The sequence below is a fragment of the Poecilia mexicana genome, unplaced genomic scaffold (assembly GCF_051168715.1).
Source record: "Poecilia mexicana isolate PSO_F unplaced genomic scaffold, ASM5116871v1 scaffold_4, whole genome shotgun sequence".
In the NCBI taxonomy this organism is placed as follows: domain Eukaryota; kingdom Metazoa; phylum Chordata; class Actinopteri; order Cyprinodontiformes; family Poeciliidae; genus Poecilia; species Poecilia mexicana.
The window spans coordinates 22,092,037-22,108,015 of record NW_028263373.1 but is presented as its reverse complement, the minus strand read 5'-3'; the positions used below and the strand labels follow the sequence as shown (position 1 = coordinate 22,108,015).

Genomic DNA, 15,979 nt, shown 5'->3' with positions numbered 1-15,979 from the left:
TTTAAAACTGCTTGGTGTACCGTGAGAACCATTTAAGTTAGTGCCAAGATTTACTGTCATGATTGTCACAATTTACTAAAAAGCCTGATTTATTTACCAAACATCTTATTATCATAATTAGACTCAGAAATGTGGGTTGGATCTGCAACACCTGGTGTTCATCAGCTGATGATGCTGGTGATGACTTTAAGCAGCTCTCTGGAGGAGGGGCTCTCTCAGTCTTCTCTGGCTGTCTGTCTTGGAGCTGTGTGGATATTTTTCCTCGTAATAATCATGAAGGTTTTGTGCATCCTTGCTGTGCTTTTCCTGCTCTCTACCAAACATAAAAGTTTTGAGCTTTCTCATCCCAAACCGGCCTGCCGTTACCCTCCGTCTCAGTGGTGTCGGTCTCTGGAGATCGCCATAGAATGCAAGGTGAGAGCGTTGGCTGTGTTTAATTTACTGTACTATATTTCAAAGTAAAATGTTCAGAGGACCAAAAATGACAAAGATGTTTAATATTGATATGCAAAGTGTATTTAAATGTGAGGTTTCTGTAATTGCCTGGTGGGGAGGTAAGTAAAGTTTTCTGCAAACTTTATCAATACTATGTTCTTACTGTGTATAAAACCTCTTAAATGTCTGTTTGGGGTTTTATTTTATTTCTGAAAGCCCTGAAGGTTTGTTTGCAGTGTCCTCTGGTCTAATTTCAAATGAAAGTCATGCTTCAGAAATTAGGAACCAGTGGCTCTTCATGTGACCAGGCAGAGCAGCTCTGGGTCAAACAACCCAAACTTGGTCAAAGGAAATGCCTCTTGTACCCTGGTTTTCATGTTTGTAGGTCCAGAAGCAATGTATGGAGCTTGGTGCCATTAAGCCAAACCAGACGGTTCCTCGTGTCGCCCTCACGCTGTACTATGAGAGCCTGTGTCCAGACTGCAGACGCTTCATCACCAAGCAGCTGTTCCCCACCTGGACAATGCTGCAGGACATCATGTCCCTCACTCTGGTTCCTTATGGGAACGCCAAGGTACAAATCAGATGAGGGTAATGGACTGCTTGGGCCATGTTTAAAACATCTTGACTGTTTCAATGAAATTTTTCTTCAGGAAGTTTTATCTGTAAACCGTCCCTTCAGCTGCCAACATGGAGAACCTGAATGCAGAGGAAACATGATTCAGGTTTGGGGAAAAAAAACTCCTGCACTTAACTGGTTTAACATTTATGCACAGACTTCCTTCATCTGTCTCCCTCCTTCAGGCCTGCATTATCCATTTGACTGGAACCTCACTGGCATTTCAGGTCATCTACTGCATGGAGTCTGCTGCAAATGTCCTGGATGCTGCAGAGCCAGTGAGTGTTTAACTTCTTGTTTCATGTCTGGTAGCTTGATGCTAACCGTTCATCTTTTAAAGTGTCTGCAGCTGTATGCTCCCTCCGTATCCTGGGTCACTGTTGATGCATGTGCCACCGGACGTCTGGGTTACAAGCTGATGCACGGTTACGCCGTCATGACCAGAGCTCTGAACCCGGCTCACACGCACGTTCCTTGGATCACGATTGATGGGGTAAAACATAGCTAGTGACACTGTTGCTGTGTCCAGACTCTTGATTAGTTCTGTGACTTTGCTGAAGGCTGGCTTTATATTTATAAATGTCTTTAATCATCATGTTGCAGGAGTACACAGAAGAGACTGAAGCAAAGACCACATCCTCATTGTTTCGTCTGGTCTGTGATCGCTACAAGGTGAGGACTATCTAGGTTTTTTCCTTTCCCCACTGAAAAGTAAAATTTAATGTGGTGGTATAACTGTTTTAATCACCCACAGGGAGTGAAGCCTCCAGTCTGCACCGGCGCCCCGGTTAAACTGAGCAGAAGCGGCTGCTTGGCAGAATGAATTCACTTAAACGTGTCTGAATGACTAAAAGATAATGTCATTGGACTTTGTTTCTGTTTTGGTGGCTGGAAAAATGCTGTTGGAAACTGTTCTATTTTATGGACAATCATATTGCATTAAATTTTCCATAGCTGATCCATTGTATTGCTAATTTCAACTGAATACTGGAAGTGTTTCATGAATCCTGTCAAAACTAGCTCATATTTAAAAAAGGCAAAGTAAAATCTACCAGGCAGTATCCTTTTAGTGTAATTTGTATGAGAAGAGATTGCAGTGTTCACACTTAAAGTTGGTGGCAGTATTGCTTTGTTTGCCAAACTTTTTGATGACACCATCTTCAAAAGCTAATTTCTTCACTCTAGAAACCAGATTAACTCAATTTTCTCTTATGGAAAGAAACAAAACAGTTTATAAATTTCCATTTAGTTTATTGGCATTTTCACATAAAACACCCTGAACTCCCGAGAATCTTTTGGCTTCAAAAGCAAAATAAAAATTTCTGACAAAAACATTGGAGTGGCAGACGAGTACATACAAGTAAAGCATACTTGTTTTTAGGCTCTGGAACATAAAATCAGTCATTGTCTTACAGTACTTGTTCTTGACACATTTAAAGAATAAATATATCTTTAGACATTTGCACGACACTGAAACCAAAAGACTGCATTAACAAGAATGAAGGCAGTATCAGCATTAAATGAAAGCAGGAACTCTCCTGCCAACTAACACACTTAACACTAAGTGGCGCTGTTGTCTGTCCTGTGTTGAGCCACGGTGCTGAGTTCAACAAGCTGACGCCTCAGACTGGGGGATGTGGGTCTAAAAACAAGTTTTAAAGAATCCATGATGAAAATGCCACCAATGCATCATTTTTCAAAAGCTTCTCTGCAATAAGGAAAATACTTGAAGCTCAGTGAGTTTTTGTTTTACAAAGACTAAATGGTAAAAATGTCCTTCGCATTGTAAAATTTTCAATCAAAAGATGAAAGATTTTGAAAATTAAGGCTGCATTAAAAATTGCTAATAGAAAAGTAACTTTTAAATTTTTTTTTCAAAAGCTCATTTCTGTCATTTGTATCCAGAATCTTGTTTTGGTCCATATCCCATGAGCTTAGATAATGTAGACCAGAGGTTCCCAAACTGTGGGGCGTGCCATTGCAGGGGGGGCCCGGGAAGCCGTCTGGATGAAAAAACAAAACGAACGCTGTATGCGCTCGGTTTTTACCTTAGAACGGCCAACTCTCTGTTATTCCTATGTCAATTTGATACAGTAGGGGCTTCTACACTTCCCATATCTGTGTCCTGTGTCACGTTTATCAGCAGTTAAAACTGTTTAATCCGTCGTTAACATGTAACCTGTTTTTCGGAATCGCCTTTAAACGCAACATGAACGCTACGACGCTCGCGCTGGGTTTACACCTGTGTGGCAGTGAAGGAGACCTGCTGTGCGGAGCTACGCAGGTGTGTTAGAATCATGGCAGCAAAACGCAAAGAACTTTTCAGTTTTTTCCCCAAACTAACCGACTGTTGAGTAAACCTGTTGGATGCAGGTAATGTTAGCTAAAAGATGACTAGCTAGCTAATATCAATACAGCACCTTACGCTTAACAAGTAGCCTGTAGGCTACCGATGTTTATGTTCAGCTACATACGTTCATTTTGGCCCCCACCCCGTTCTTAGAGACAGGGAGTCTCTAAGAATCCTCTCTCTCCCCCTCACACGTGTCGTTCAACCAGACAGGCATTTGTAATCCATAGGGGCGGGGGCCTAGAAAATCTTTGGAAATCACTGGGGGGGCACAGGAGAAAAAGTTTGGGAACCACTGATGTAGACGGATTCTCGTTTTGGGACCTTTTACTCTTTGGAAACCAAAACGTTTAACAAAATAAAAATCAACAATCTGAAGTATTTTGGAATGGTCCACAAAATGCCAGGAGATTCTGTGTTTTCAGCATGTCGGATGCAAAAGGTAAGAAAGTATTAAATTATAAGATATAGATGGCATTTTCATCATGTAAAGGGTATTCATTTAGACTTTAAAAATTAAAACATATTTTTGATTTTTGTCAGGAATCCTAACTGATAGGTTAACAGCTAAAAAACATTTTCTAGTTGAAACCCAATCTGATTTCTTTAGGGGTGAAAAACAGTTTGAAGGTCAGCATCCAACGAAACAAAAAACAGCACAATGGTCCTTTAACACGAGGCTCAAACCTATCACACGTAAGGCCGATCGATAAAGCTTACTACCTAAAAAAAAAAAAATACTGTTAAGACTATTGTTTCCTACAACTGCCTAACCAGGAAGTAAATGATCTTTTGTAGTGCTCGCTAACTGCCTGGTCTCTCTATGCGCTCTAGACTCCAAACTTACTTGGTATAGAAAGAGATGAAAGTCATGAAACTACAAACATTCTCAGCTATCGGGGTTAGCAAAGGGCTGCTCTCTACGCTGCACAGAAACCTATGAAAAAGCCTGCTTTAAATACTGTTATGTTTCATTTGTAAAAACTAACACTTATAAAGTTAATGACTTTGATACAATCATCAGTTTAAAATCTCTAGTGTAAAAATGTACAACTTCGTAGGCTGGCAGGTGTTTTGTGTGTTTTCAACACTTGTGGCACGGTTTTCTTCCCGGTCGAGCAGGTTGACGCTCCTAACCTGACGGGACACAACCTGCTTTGTTTAACGCTAACCAATGTGCGACTCCAGTTCCTTAAGAGTTGGGACACTGTGTAAAACATAAAAAGTGTCTGAAATATAAAGGTAAACCCGATAAGATAAACAGGTGCATCTCGGCAAATTAAACTAAGGCATTATGTTGATTCATTACATACAGGGAGACATAAGTGATTATTGCAGGTAATTTTAAGTTTGTCTCTAGCCCAGTTTTTCCTTCCACTGAACTTTCCATGTTTGAATACAGGTGGCTTAATCTTCTTGTGAGTTTTTCTTGTGATTTTGTATGACATACCAAAACATTCCTGTATTAAAAATCTTTTTTTTGTTGTCTTTTTGAACATCCCAAAGTTAAAAATAGGTCAATTTTGGTTGGTTATTATCTAGTAGTTATGATTAACTAACCTAAGACAAATAAATGCCAGGAATATAACACTCACTGTGTAATGAATCCATAAAAGCTTTCACTTTCAAAAATTACTGTAATGATTGCTGAGATGCACCTGGATTCACGAAAAACTGTAAACATAAAAGTGAAAATTAAGAAATCAAAAAACCTCATGAGGGAAAAAAAAAAGAAATATGGTGGCATCTGGAAAAAAGGACATAAAGAAAAAATTGCAGAGGTAAGAGGTTTTAAACACTAAGCTGCTGGAGGAGCATTTTGCAGCTGCTAAGATTTATTGTCAGTAGATCAGGAATAAAATTTGGTATAAAAAGAAAAAAAGATGGAAAAATGTTCCCTAATGCAGAACTGGGAAGACGGAACATCGTATCATCTATCATTCGTCAAATAATTAAAAGATTAAAAACTGTCTTCTGGTCTCAAAATAGAAATGTAAAAAATGTTTATAAATTTAAAAGGGAGGTTCACTCCATTGTGAGTAAAATATGGGTTTCTAACATATTTTATGCAGTTTTTATTTACATTTTTACACAAAGTCCCAACCTTCTTGAACTGGTGTCTCAGCTCTGCAGCAGCCCCTGTTGGCACAAGGAAGCATTCTTCTGTTGTTCCTGACATCTTCATTTGTAACGTGACAAAACATAAAATGCTTAAAGTTAGACAGCAAACTTTAACCTGTGGCTGATGTTTGAGGTGTGGTTCGGTTTGGTTTGGGTGTTTCCACTTCTTTAATAAGATTACTTTCCTCTTTTGGTTCAAAATTAATCCAAAAGTGAGTACAAACTTTATTTTTCAAATTTTGGTACTAACGTATTGTTGCATTTGGATAATCTTTAGTTGACAACATTGTGTTTGCAAATCATGTGATCAAAATATGAATATTTAATATTTAAATCCCATCTGTTCAATCGATTCTCCGTCTGAAAAATCCTCAGCATCGCTTTACTTGACCTTAGCATCATTCAGGTAGAGCATAGTGTTTTTTAAAAGCTTTCAAGAGGTCATTTCATTAAAAGCGAATATTCTCCTTCTAAAACAATCCTAAAATCACGCTGCGTTTGGAGTTTGAAGACGGGATCTGGGATGGCGTCACGTCCGAGTTCAATGCATTTCAATAACAATCAGTATTGTTATTGAAAAACAGTTTTAACTGTGGATCGTAAGGTGAATCTCCACCTATCAGGGTTTGCTTACTTGTAGTTTTTTTTATAGTTTCTTGTTTGTTTCAGAAATGATTATAATTTCAAAGCCAAAGTCTGTCAGATTCTCAAATAATGAAAACAAAACTTGAATAAAAAATAAAACTAATTTGCTTCTAATTTCTGTAATTTGTTACTTATGGTTTCACACCTGCATGGCAGTTATGTTAAAACCAATTAAAACCTTTCAAAATAAAAGTCTAACAAATGTACACTAAGATTAGCAACAAACAATGTCTGTGCAATAATTAAAGAAATGTACAGTTTTCTCTATACGGAGTTCTGTAAAAGACAATAATTATGTCTGTTGATTCATAGTTTTTGTTCATCATATTGAAATAAGATACATCTACTTAACCAAAAACAAAAAGTGAAGAGTTAACCAAAACGTGAAATAAAAGTATATAAACATTTAATTTAAAAAGAGAACAAAAAGTATGTGTTTGTATAAATACTGCTCCAATATTTCTCCTTATCTGTTAGTGTTTGACACACAGACTTAGTGTGACGATTTAGTTTTTATGACAATTTTAAAAAAGCCACATTGGTGATACATAATAGGTAAAATACATATTAGATTAATCTGAAAATATATTAACTTTACCATAAATCCTTTGCAGGTGTAAAACTCATGACAAGCAACTTACATGTTCTTTCTTGTCCTTTTCAGTTGTTTCGACAACTGGAGCTCTTAAATAATAAACACAAAACCACAAGAAGTTCATAAGTTGGTGCAGATTTTGTGTTCCTCTTTTTAATGCAATAGCGAACCAACAGTTGTCGCTGGTTAACTGAGGTTTTGATTTCTTTAGTGGGATTTTTATGAATAAAGAAAACTGTTATTACCAAACCAAACACACTTCATTCTCCTTCAGAGGCACAGAGTGGACAGAGCGTGAGCTTCACCAACTCAACCACAACCAAAGATCAGCCGCAGCGACGCTCTGGATGCAGCAGCCTGGAGAGGACGGCATGCTGCGGCTTTAAACCGTTACGTCGCTTTACACAGGGCTGCTACACGTTTCCAGTTTTATACGTTACTTACATTTCTGCAGGTATTTTTTAACATATCCTGGGAATTTTAGTGCAAAACTCTTGTCTAAATGCATTTTATTGTCTTCTTTTCCACATTTCAAGAAACATCTTGAAAGAAACATCTTTTCACTTGTGGAGTAGAAAAAAGCTTTTTGCATCCAGACAAACTGAGAGCAAATTCTACAATTTAATATTCATATTCCTTCAGTCCTGACGATTAAACAAAGAAAACAACACATTTTCTTATTTTTGAATCTGAACGCTTTAATAAATGTCAGCTGTGCTTGTTTTATTTTCTATTGAGGAGCAAAAACACTGAAAAATTCTGTAACATGTCTGGTTTAAATATCTAATAAATTACTTTAAAGGTTGAATTAATCTTTCAGAGATGCTGAGGGTGTAATATGAGTAATTTAAAGCTGCAGCAGGAAGTTCTGAGAAAAACTCAGTAAGTTCAGTTTTTCTGCAAATGGTGCTATATACATGAGCATGGCCGACAGCACTGAGACCCTCCTCCTGGTTCTGATTGGTTGGTTCTGAAGGGGAATGGTGCTTTTCTGGAAGCGGCAGTCAGAGCTAATTTCACAAATTGTGTCATTTTCTTCTGTCAGGACATTTTTAACAACTTTGTAAAAAGAGTATTTTTTATAAGACTTATCTATAACTGCCATGTTTCTGCCAGAACATATTTGAGGTTTATTTTCTTGAAGAGTAAATGAAAACTAGCTTGATTCCTGGAAAAATGTAGACAAAATGCACCTAAAATACATGGCTGCCTGATGCATTTACAGAATAAAAAATGGTGAGTGTTCCTAATTTTGATGCATTTAACAAAGAGGAAAAACATTTTTTTGCACTATTTAATCTTCTAATTAAGGGAGAACTACCCATTTATAACCTCTTGGAGACTTAAAGGTGCATTTTTGTTCCAAACTCAATTTTCCTTTTCAAAGCTTATCTTAAAATTTATTTATTTCAAGTCTGGGTAGGAACCCTGTGTACCTCGATGTAAGGAGACCCAGAGTTTTCTTTGTATGAACTCAGATTTATAGCAAATTGTACTTTCTTTTAATGGTGAGAAGGTTTACACGATGGTTTTAATTTTCGTTAAAACAACAGAAACCTTTAACTTGTAGCTTTAGAAGCTGCTGGAGAGCCAGGATCGTTCATGCTCGTCCATAAGATGTTAAGTTTGTGGCCTGCTCTGCCTTCTGAGAGCTGTAGTCCAATGTCCTGTACAGGTTTTTTTGTGTGTGTGATCAGTAGGCCTACAGTGGGTGAAGCCCTTTGTGTGACTAAATAGGAGAGCAGAACGGTAAAGACGGTAAAGTGCTACTGCGGACTGGAGGCACCCTGATTAAAAAATGCTTTTCTTAAGCACAAAAACACACATGAGACCAGCAAACATACAATGAGGAACGGTACAGAAATTAAAACATTTTAAAATATACGGTAGAAAATAGAATAAAGCTCAAACTAAGTATACATTGGTGTCTTTTCAACAGGTGAGACTGGGGTTCAGTCTAAAGTGTTCGGTTCCTGTGGTGCTACAAGCTGGTTTGAGTATCTGAAAGCTTCATCTGCCAAATTCTCTATTAAAGGGATTTAAATAAATGTAAAGACACACATTTTGGACAACGTCTCATTCCTCAATGAGACAAACAGGAAAGACGGTTTGGGTTGGGGGATTAGTACACCTGTGCTACATTAGGTTTATGCTTCACTTCATACCCTGAGGTTAGGTCCGTCGATTTTCTCATCTACATCCCGTATTTGGTTAACTGACTCATTTCACACGCCATTCTTAAAGAAATAAATCATACTCACCTATCCCAACTTAATTATCCTAAATCCTAAATTAAAACCATGGTGCAAAATCATTTTCAAAACCCTGTCACACCACTGTAGTCCTCATTCGCCGCTCATGCTCGGATGTCACAGTTATTTTGGAGGAAGACGTTTCCTTTTAGGTTTTGTTACCTTTTGTGTGAGTACAAGCCTTAATTCCACTCTTCCCAGTTCAAATGCAGCAATTATTCATCAGCTGAAGCTGCAGGAAACCAGGAAGGCCTATCAGGCACTCGGATAGAGGATAAAACATTTCATCTTGCTGGAAAAGAAAGAAAAACACAGAGGCGAGTTGCTCCTCTGCTCTCCAGAGAAGGTGTCTCCAGTGTAAAGGGACTGTGGTGATTTTACAGACATTATTGGCGAAGGCTCGCCCTGCCGACGCCGCCGGCGCTCATGTCTCTGCGGCAGGGCGGCTCCTGCTGGTCATTACGTTCCCATCCGCAGGCAGGCCACGCCGTCGCCCTCCTGGCTCAGCTCTCTGTTCCTGTCCGAAGCCTCCGGCTCCGGGGAGCCCAGCGTCCTGTGAGGGTGGGGGCTCCGCACCGACATGGAGGCCAGACTCAGGGTCCGAGACGGGTGAGGGGAGGGAGGGCGGTACCTACTGCTGCCGCCACTGCGGGGGTCTGGAGACAGGGACGGCGAGGACGAATCGTGTCTCCGATCTCCACTGGTCAGAGACTCCTCCTCCAAGGGGCTCTCGAGGTCAGACTCTGCCTCCTCTTCATCCTCCTCCTCCTCCTCCAAGGTGAGTTCAAACTGGAATTTGTCTCCTCCCGATGAAGGGAAGGCTCCTCCTGACCCTGGAGTGCCAGCTGCGGGTCCCACCTCAGCGTGAGGCTCGTCCGGGCTCGTCGGCGAGGGGCTGCGGGGGATCATGCTCTGGTACCACTCTCTGTTGTCTTCAAGCGTGTCCAGAATGTCCTGGGCGTCGGGGTGCACCAGGTCAGCCCAGGTCTCCCACAGCGGGTGGACGATGTAGTCAATGAACCCCACCTGGGTGGGAAAATACAAAAACACTGAAGAGAAACCAGAACCAACCGATAAAGCTTGTGAAGACTGCGGAGGAAAACCAATGACTAAAGCTACGTTCACGTTGCAGCCTAAAGTGACCAAATTCCCATTTTTGGCTGTGGCCGTTCACACTTCCAAATATATGGGATCTGAATGTGATCTCCAGTGTGAAGAGCGACGTGAAAGTGATCCGCATGTGCAGTAGAGGGCGCAATAATGTCACACACAGAGAGCGTGCTCAATGTTTTATCAGCCGCCATAAAAAGAAGAAGTGCTCGGTGTTTGCTGAAGTAAACATGGATGCTAACGCTGGACCATAGCTTACGATCCTGAAGTTGTTGTCCAACCAGAGCCAGAATATTAACAACTTAATCCTCTTTATAGTCCACCATGGTTGTTGTTATTCTTCCCGCTGTATCAGGATGCAGAACACTGACATTTGTTGAGAATCAGTGACGTTCAGGTAGGATGAATGCGACCTGAACGTTTGAATCGGATACGTGTCGGACATCCAAGTGGCCCGAGTCGCATTTGAAAAGAATCTGATCTGTGTTGTTCAGACTGTCATGAAAAGATCAGATACGGGTCGAATTACCTCAAAACACTGAGTCATTTCGGGCTGCAGTGTGAACGCAGCCTAAGTTTGGGCCATTTGTCTTGTAAAAACATGAACTTTTCCACAATATGATGTGCAGACTTGACTTACTTGGCTCTTCTCTATGGAGGCGTTGTGTTTGTCGCACATAGGACTGATCTCCATCCCCTTATCCCGCTCTCGGTCTCCCTGGGTGAAGAACTCCACCATGATGCGGTCCGTCCATTTCCGATACAGCTCCAGTGGTTTGGTTGGGTTACTTAAGTCAGCACAGTGGACCATGTTCTGTAAAACCTGAAGCAAAAGAAACCCAAAAAACACTTCTGAGCCAGAAGATACGTCAATGAAACAATACATTTTCTATAGTGTTTATGAGCCAAAATAACTGAAAGCACTTCATTCTACAACCAGATCCACTAAAGCACTAATCATAAGCATTAGTTCTGCTAATGCTAAAGTGCTACACCAACATGATATTTATGGGAAGCTAATGCTAACACGCTAAATTCAACCATGTGTCACAAGCAGAAGATGAGGACGCTTTGAAAACAACTCATATATGAAGAGTTCATCATGTATTTGTGTAATTATCAGTCCTGGTTGTTCATTTAAGTGCTGTATTCTTCTTGTTTTTTGGTGTATACCTGCACACTTGTAAAGTTTAACTTGTTTAACTTGTAATGTTTTTTGTTGTATACTTGTAATTTTCTCAATAAATTTTGCAAGGAGAGGAAGTGGAACTGCAACATAAACAGTCTTCACCCACTTCAAAATAAAAGCATGAATATAACCGTCTAACTACTTAAAGGATTCTTAAGTCTAACAAAAACTTCAACACAAATGTCAAACCAAGAGAATTAGTGGTTTAGAATTTATTTGGAAAAATTAATTTAGGGGGAAAAATGTTTTCAAAGTTAGCAAACACGCTGAAGCGTTTCAATCCTTCACATCAGTGTTTCTTTTGAACAACAAACACGCACAATAGTTCTAAAATAAAAATGAAATGTCCGAATTATTTCATATTATTTGGCACTTCATTACCTGGATGCGGTCAGAATAATTGTCTAGCAGCAGGACTCCCAAACTCGTCACTTTCTTGGTCTCCACCATCGTCTTCATGTCTGCCAAGAAGTTCATGTGTTTGGACATGTCTGTGGCCAGAACCTGCACAAAGCCAAGCAGCAGCACATCTCAAATCATCCCAGACAGATGAAACCTGTTTAATCACTAAACATCAACATTCATAAGGTACTAACACATGGAAAGTTGCTGTAGCTCCAAATGTTTGGCCTTTTTTGCAAAACCTACATGCAGTATTCACACAAAGAGATAAACTGAATCTATATGATTATTAGTTTGTTCAGTTAAGAAAAGCAGCAAGACATTTTTTCTGTTTCTGACATGGATTTGCTCCATCTAGCTTCTTCTGGGGAATAATTTTGATAAAAGTCTCAGGTTAAACTGTAAAAGTCGGATTAATGCGACATGACTGTTCTGACTGCAGATGATTTGAAAACTGTTCCAGATTTTGTCCCTCGCATGAAAGTGGCACAAATCTGATTTTTCAGAAGATCAGAATTAGGCCGTTCAGACTGCTATTAAAAAGTCAAGAATGGGTCACATTTAGGCAAAAAGAACTTTTTAATTTGGGTTGCATTTGCCTGCTGTGTAAACGAGAAATGAAGTTGAAAGTTTATAATTTATTAGGCTTTGGATCATCTTAAACGATTCTTAAAACTTATTTTTATTTGTTGGCATTAAATAGAGGCCTGATAATATAACTTTTCTGTTGTGATATTTTATTTTTATTTACTTATTATTATTATTATTATTATTATTTTCTCTTTTCATCAACTTATTCTATTGTGCTGTTGTTTTTGTGCAGCATTTTTGTGCAGTTTTAACCTGTTTTTAAAAGTGATATCTATATAAATTTTACATTGACAAACAGACTTTCTCCATTTTCATGTCATCATTTCATACTTTTCTAGAGTTAAATTTTAGAACATTTTTTCCATTTTTGAAAAACACGTTAATCCTAAATTTACAAGAGACATTTTTGAGGTCAGGCTTCAATGACCTCAAAAATGTTTAATTGTCAAAATCTTTCATTTTGACAATGAAACATGGAATTAAATCTAATTCTTTCCTTCTGTTCTCATACTTATTTACACCTGGACATATTTAATGAAATTCCATACTTTCAAATAGTTTTCCAGAGTAGTAAGGACGAAAAGGAGTCCCAGCCTTACCATGTCAATCACCATCTTCCGGAGTGAGTCTTTCTGTTTCTTGCTGAGGTTCTGGAAGATGTCACAGTTTTCCTCTTGCAGCAGCTTGAAGCCGACGGCGAGGTGATGGTTCTCCAGCACAGACGAATCGTTGTACATTAGTGCCAATTCAGAACCTCAAAGAAGGAAGGAGGAAACTGTCACTATCCAACAACAACAGCACTTTAAACATCATTCTACAGAAAACTGGGACATATGCCAGATCCCATAGTAGCCTCTCTTTTGGTTTTGCTCAATAATGAAAGGTTTATGGTGGTTACAATTACATTAAATACATTACTCCAGACTTAGTATAACTATTTTATTCTAATCATACTTAGTTTTTCTTTGAGTCGGAACCACCTAAACACCTATATAAACTACACTCTTTGCTTCCTCTTACTGTTTGCTCTTAAAACACTTTTCATTTAAACACACACGTCTATTTTAAAGCTGCTGTATGAACATTTTGTATATAAAAAAACATTTTTTACATATTTGTTAAAACTGTCTCAGCATATCATGACTGTTATGAGATAGATAATCTGTGAAAATATTAAATTCCTCCACCTCCTCCCTGTGCTCGTATTGCTATCTGAAAAAAATGCTCCTGACCAAAAACAACCAATCAGAACCAGGAGGAGTGTGTTAGCGCTGTTACTCAATCTCATAAATGCGCTGCCAAACGTGGTATTGGCAGAGAACCAGCTCAAATTTATGAATGTATACAGGATACATTACATCTGTTATCCCAGCTGAATGCAGAACCAGGAAGTGACATACTTGTGTTTATGAGGAACTGGTTGGTGACGCCTGGGTGGTCAACGTCATGGATGGCGCTTGCAAAAAGAGCGGCCATGATCTCTAGGTCTGTGAACACCGCCTTGGATGAAGAAAGATGTCGAACCAGGATCACTTTAACGGTACCTCAACCCGAAAACGTAGTGAAAAGAGTGGGCAAAAAAAGAGAAACTACAGCGCTCACCTCTAAAGCAGGAGTGGACAGGAGAACATGGGTGGACTGCACCACATCAGCAGCATGGATGTTGTTGTGATAAGCTACGTCCGCATGGTAGTGGTCCTCTAAAGTCATCATGAAGGTGAGGAAGGTGTCAATTGGCACCTTGAAGGTTTTCAGGAGATCTCGCTCCTATTAATGGTACAAGCAAATAAAACATCAACTGTCTGCATAAACTCTTTTAATTAAGATAAAATCATTGTTTCAGATCAGAAATTTAAGCTGTCAGAGCAAAAAGTGGACAGAACAAAATAAGAGTTAACAGAATAAAAATATGTAGTGTAGAAAAAATGTACACCTGCTAGTTTACAAGCTAAACTAGAGATATAATTCTGAAAATATTTCTACATACAGACACACAGTACATCTACGTTTACAAACATATACACGCAAACACACACGCACAGACATATGCATATATATATATATATATATATATATATATATATATATATATATATTAATACAGACATCAACAGAAACGTGGTAATTTGACTCAGCACCCATTTTTTGCATTTAAACTTAACATTTTCATTTTCCTCCGTTCTACTATTTGTGTAGAAAACTATTTCTTACAGCAGGATTTTCCTACCTGGAAGATGGAGTACATCATCACCGTCAGAGGGCGATTTCCAGAATATTCTGCTAGTTTGAAAATATCCATACCCCATCGATTAAGGTCCTCAATTTCCTGCGAAGAGCAAAAACATGCAAATTATGCAGAACATTTCTGTGTGTTTCTCTTGGGGTTTCAGTGTGTGATCTTACCTTTGCCAACATGTTCTCATGAGGTGTGTTGACTCCAAAGCGAGGGATGCAAGCAGGCGCTAAGCTTGGGCTTTGTGTGGCCTTTTTCACACCGCTAATCTGTGACATCGGCCTTTTTTTCTTCTCCTTCTCCTTAGTAGGCGGAGACAGGATCTCCAAGTCATGTTGCTTCTCTGCAGCATCAAAAAACACAGAAACAAAACAGACACAAAGTTAAGGCTAGATCCAACAAATGAGCTTTGGAAATGTGTCTGCTCCCAGAACCATTTGCTCCAGGTGGCCAAGCAACCGACAGATTTGACGGGCAGAGCCACAGCGTCTTACTGCAGCTTCAGCAGCTCTAGGTTTGTTTTTAATTTTATTTAACCAACCTGCTCACCTTTTAAACTCATATCTACATTTAATCAGTCTCTGTGTTTGTTCAAAATCATAAAATGGCTATGATACATGCAGAAGAAAACAGCTTTTCATCAGTTTTCTCTAGAAGAAATCAGTTTCCCACCGAAATGAGACAATCCTCAGATGGATCCTGACCAGTGACAGTGGCATTTTTTTCTGTACCACTGAGATATACAAGGCTTTTTAAAACAAAATTGATTCTTACATGTAAAGCTGAGAGAGAGAGTAATGCTTTCAGGAGATAACAGGAAGGCCACTTTTGTATATAAGGGCAGAACATGCAAACTCAACACAGAAATGCCGCAGCATTGATTTAAACTCAAAACGTCCTTAGTTTTACGATGAAGCAGTGCATTGATGTCCCTCCAAAAACAAACCTTCTTTGGTGTGAATGCTGTTACTGAGAGAAGAATACGCAAAAGCAGCTAATTTCATAATCAAGGAGGTATAAAGTAGATATCAAAGCACTTAAAAGAAAACTGTATTATTAATTTAGGCGGCAAGAGAGCAGAGTTTTTAAGTGGCAACAGGAAGGTTGCTCTGTCTTGTCTTTCTGAGCTTTCAGCTTGTTTCAGTCAAGGAACATGGTGGATATAAACCATGTTAACCTTAGTAGTAACATTAGTGATAATATAAGTGATAGTAGTCTGGTCAATTTTGAATAAAACATGCTAAAGATTAGATAGCTTAGAATGTCAACTAGTCTTCTTCTATTTTAAAATATTAAAACTGTATTTTGTGGTGTCTGTACTCTCACATATGCCACAACATCACCTCTACTCTTAATTTAGCTAATTAGTTATAGCAGATAGGCTAAAATAAAAGGATCTTAGTTGTTTGAATTTAGTTCTTAAAAATAAGAATTAGA

General features: G+C 38.9%; 2 protein-coding genes across 5 annotated transcripts in view; one reads left to right on the top strand and one right to left on the bottom strand.

The window, feature by feature from the left end:
• The first annotated feature begins 188 nt into the window (after nt 1-188).
• On the top strand, nt 189-1,899 carry ifi30b (IFI30 lysosomal thiol reductase b). The gene is made up of 7 exons (XM_015005452.2): nt 189-414; nt 821-1,009; nt 1,089-1,160; nt 1,240-1,332; nt 1,395-1,547; nt 1,658-1,726; nt 1,809-1,899. Exons 1-7 carry the CDS (start codon nt 274-276, stop codon nt 1,875-1,877), a joined length of 786 nt encoding a protein of 261 aa, XP_014860938.2. The 5' UTR covers nt 189-273; the 3' UTR covers nt 1,878-1,899.
• Nucleotides 1,900-2,284: 385 nt separating this feature from the next.
• LOC106928882 (3',5'-cyclic-AMP phosphodiesterase 4C) overlaps nt 2,285-15,979 on the bottom strand; it is a 120,259-nt gene continuing 106,564 nt past the window's right edge. For all 4 annotated transcript variants that reach the window (XM_015005446.2, XM_015005450.2, XM_015005445.2 and 1 more), the window contains 8 exons: nt 14,713-14,885; nt 14,537-14,635; nt 13,912-14,076; nt 13,710-13,809; nt 12,909-13,063; nt 11,698-11,820; nt 10,768-10,950; nt 2,285-10,043 (listed from right to left, as the gene is read on the bottom strand). In XM_015005446.2, the coding sequence (XP_014860932.1) occupies nt 9,477-10,043; nt 10,768-10,950; nt 11,698-11,820; nt 12,909-13,063; nt 13,710-13,809; nt 13,912-14,076; nt 14,537-14,635; nt 14,713-14,885 (1,565 nt within the window). In that variant the 3' untranslated portion in view covers nt 2,285-9,476. The remainder of the gene's footprint in view (nt 10,044-10,767; nt 10,951-11,697; nt 11,821-12,908; nt 13,064-13,709; nt 13,810-13,911; nt 14,077-14,536; nt 14,636-14,712; nt 14,886-15,979) is intronic.

Coding starts and splice junctions, on each gene's coding strand:
- ifi30b (XM_015005452.2), top strand. CDS start 274: ATGAAGGTTTTGTGCATCCTTGCTGTGCTTTTCCTGCTCTCTACCAAA. Junction 1,161..1,239: donor GCAGAGGAAACATGATTCAG/GTTTGGGGAAAA, acceptor TCCCTCCTTCAG/GCCTGCATTATCCATTTGAC. Junction 1,727..1,808: donor TGGTCTGTGATCGCTACAAG/GTGAGGACTATC, acceptor AATCACCCACAG/GGAGTGAAGCCTCCAGTCTG.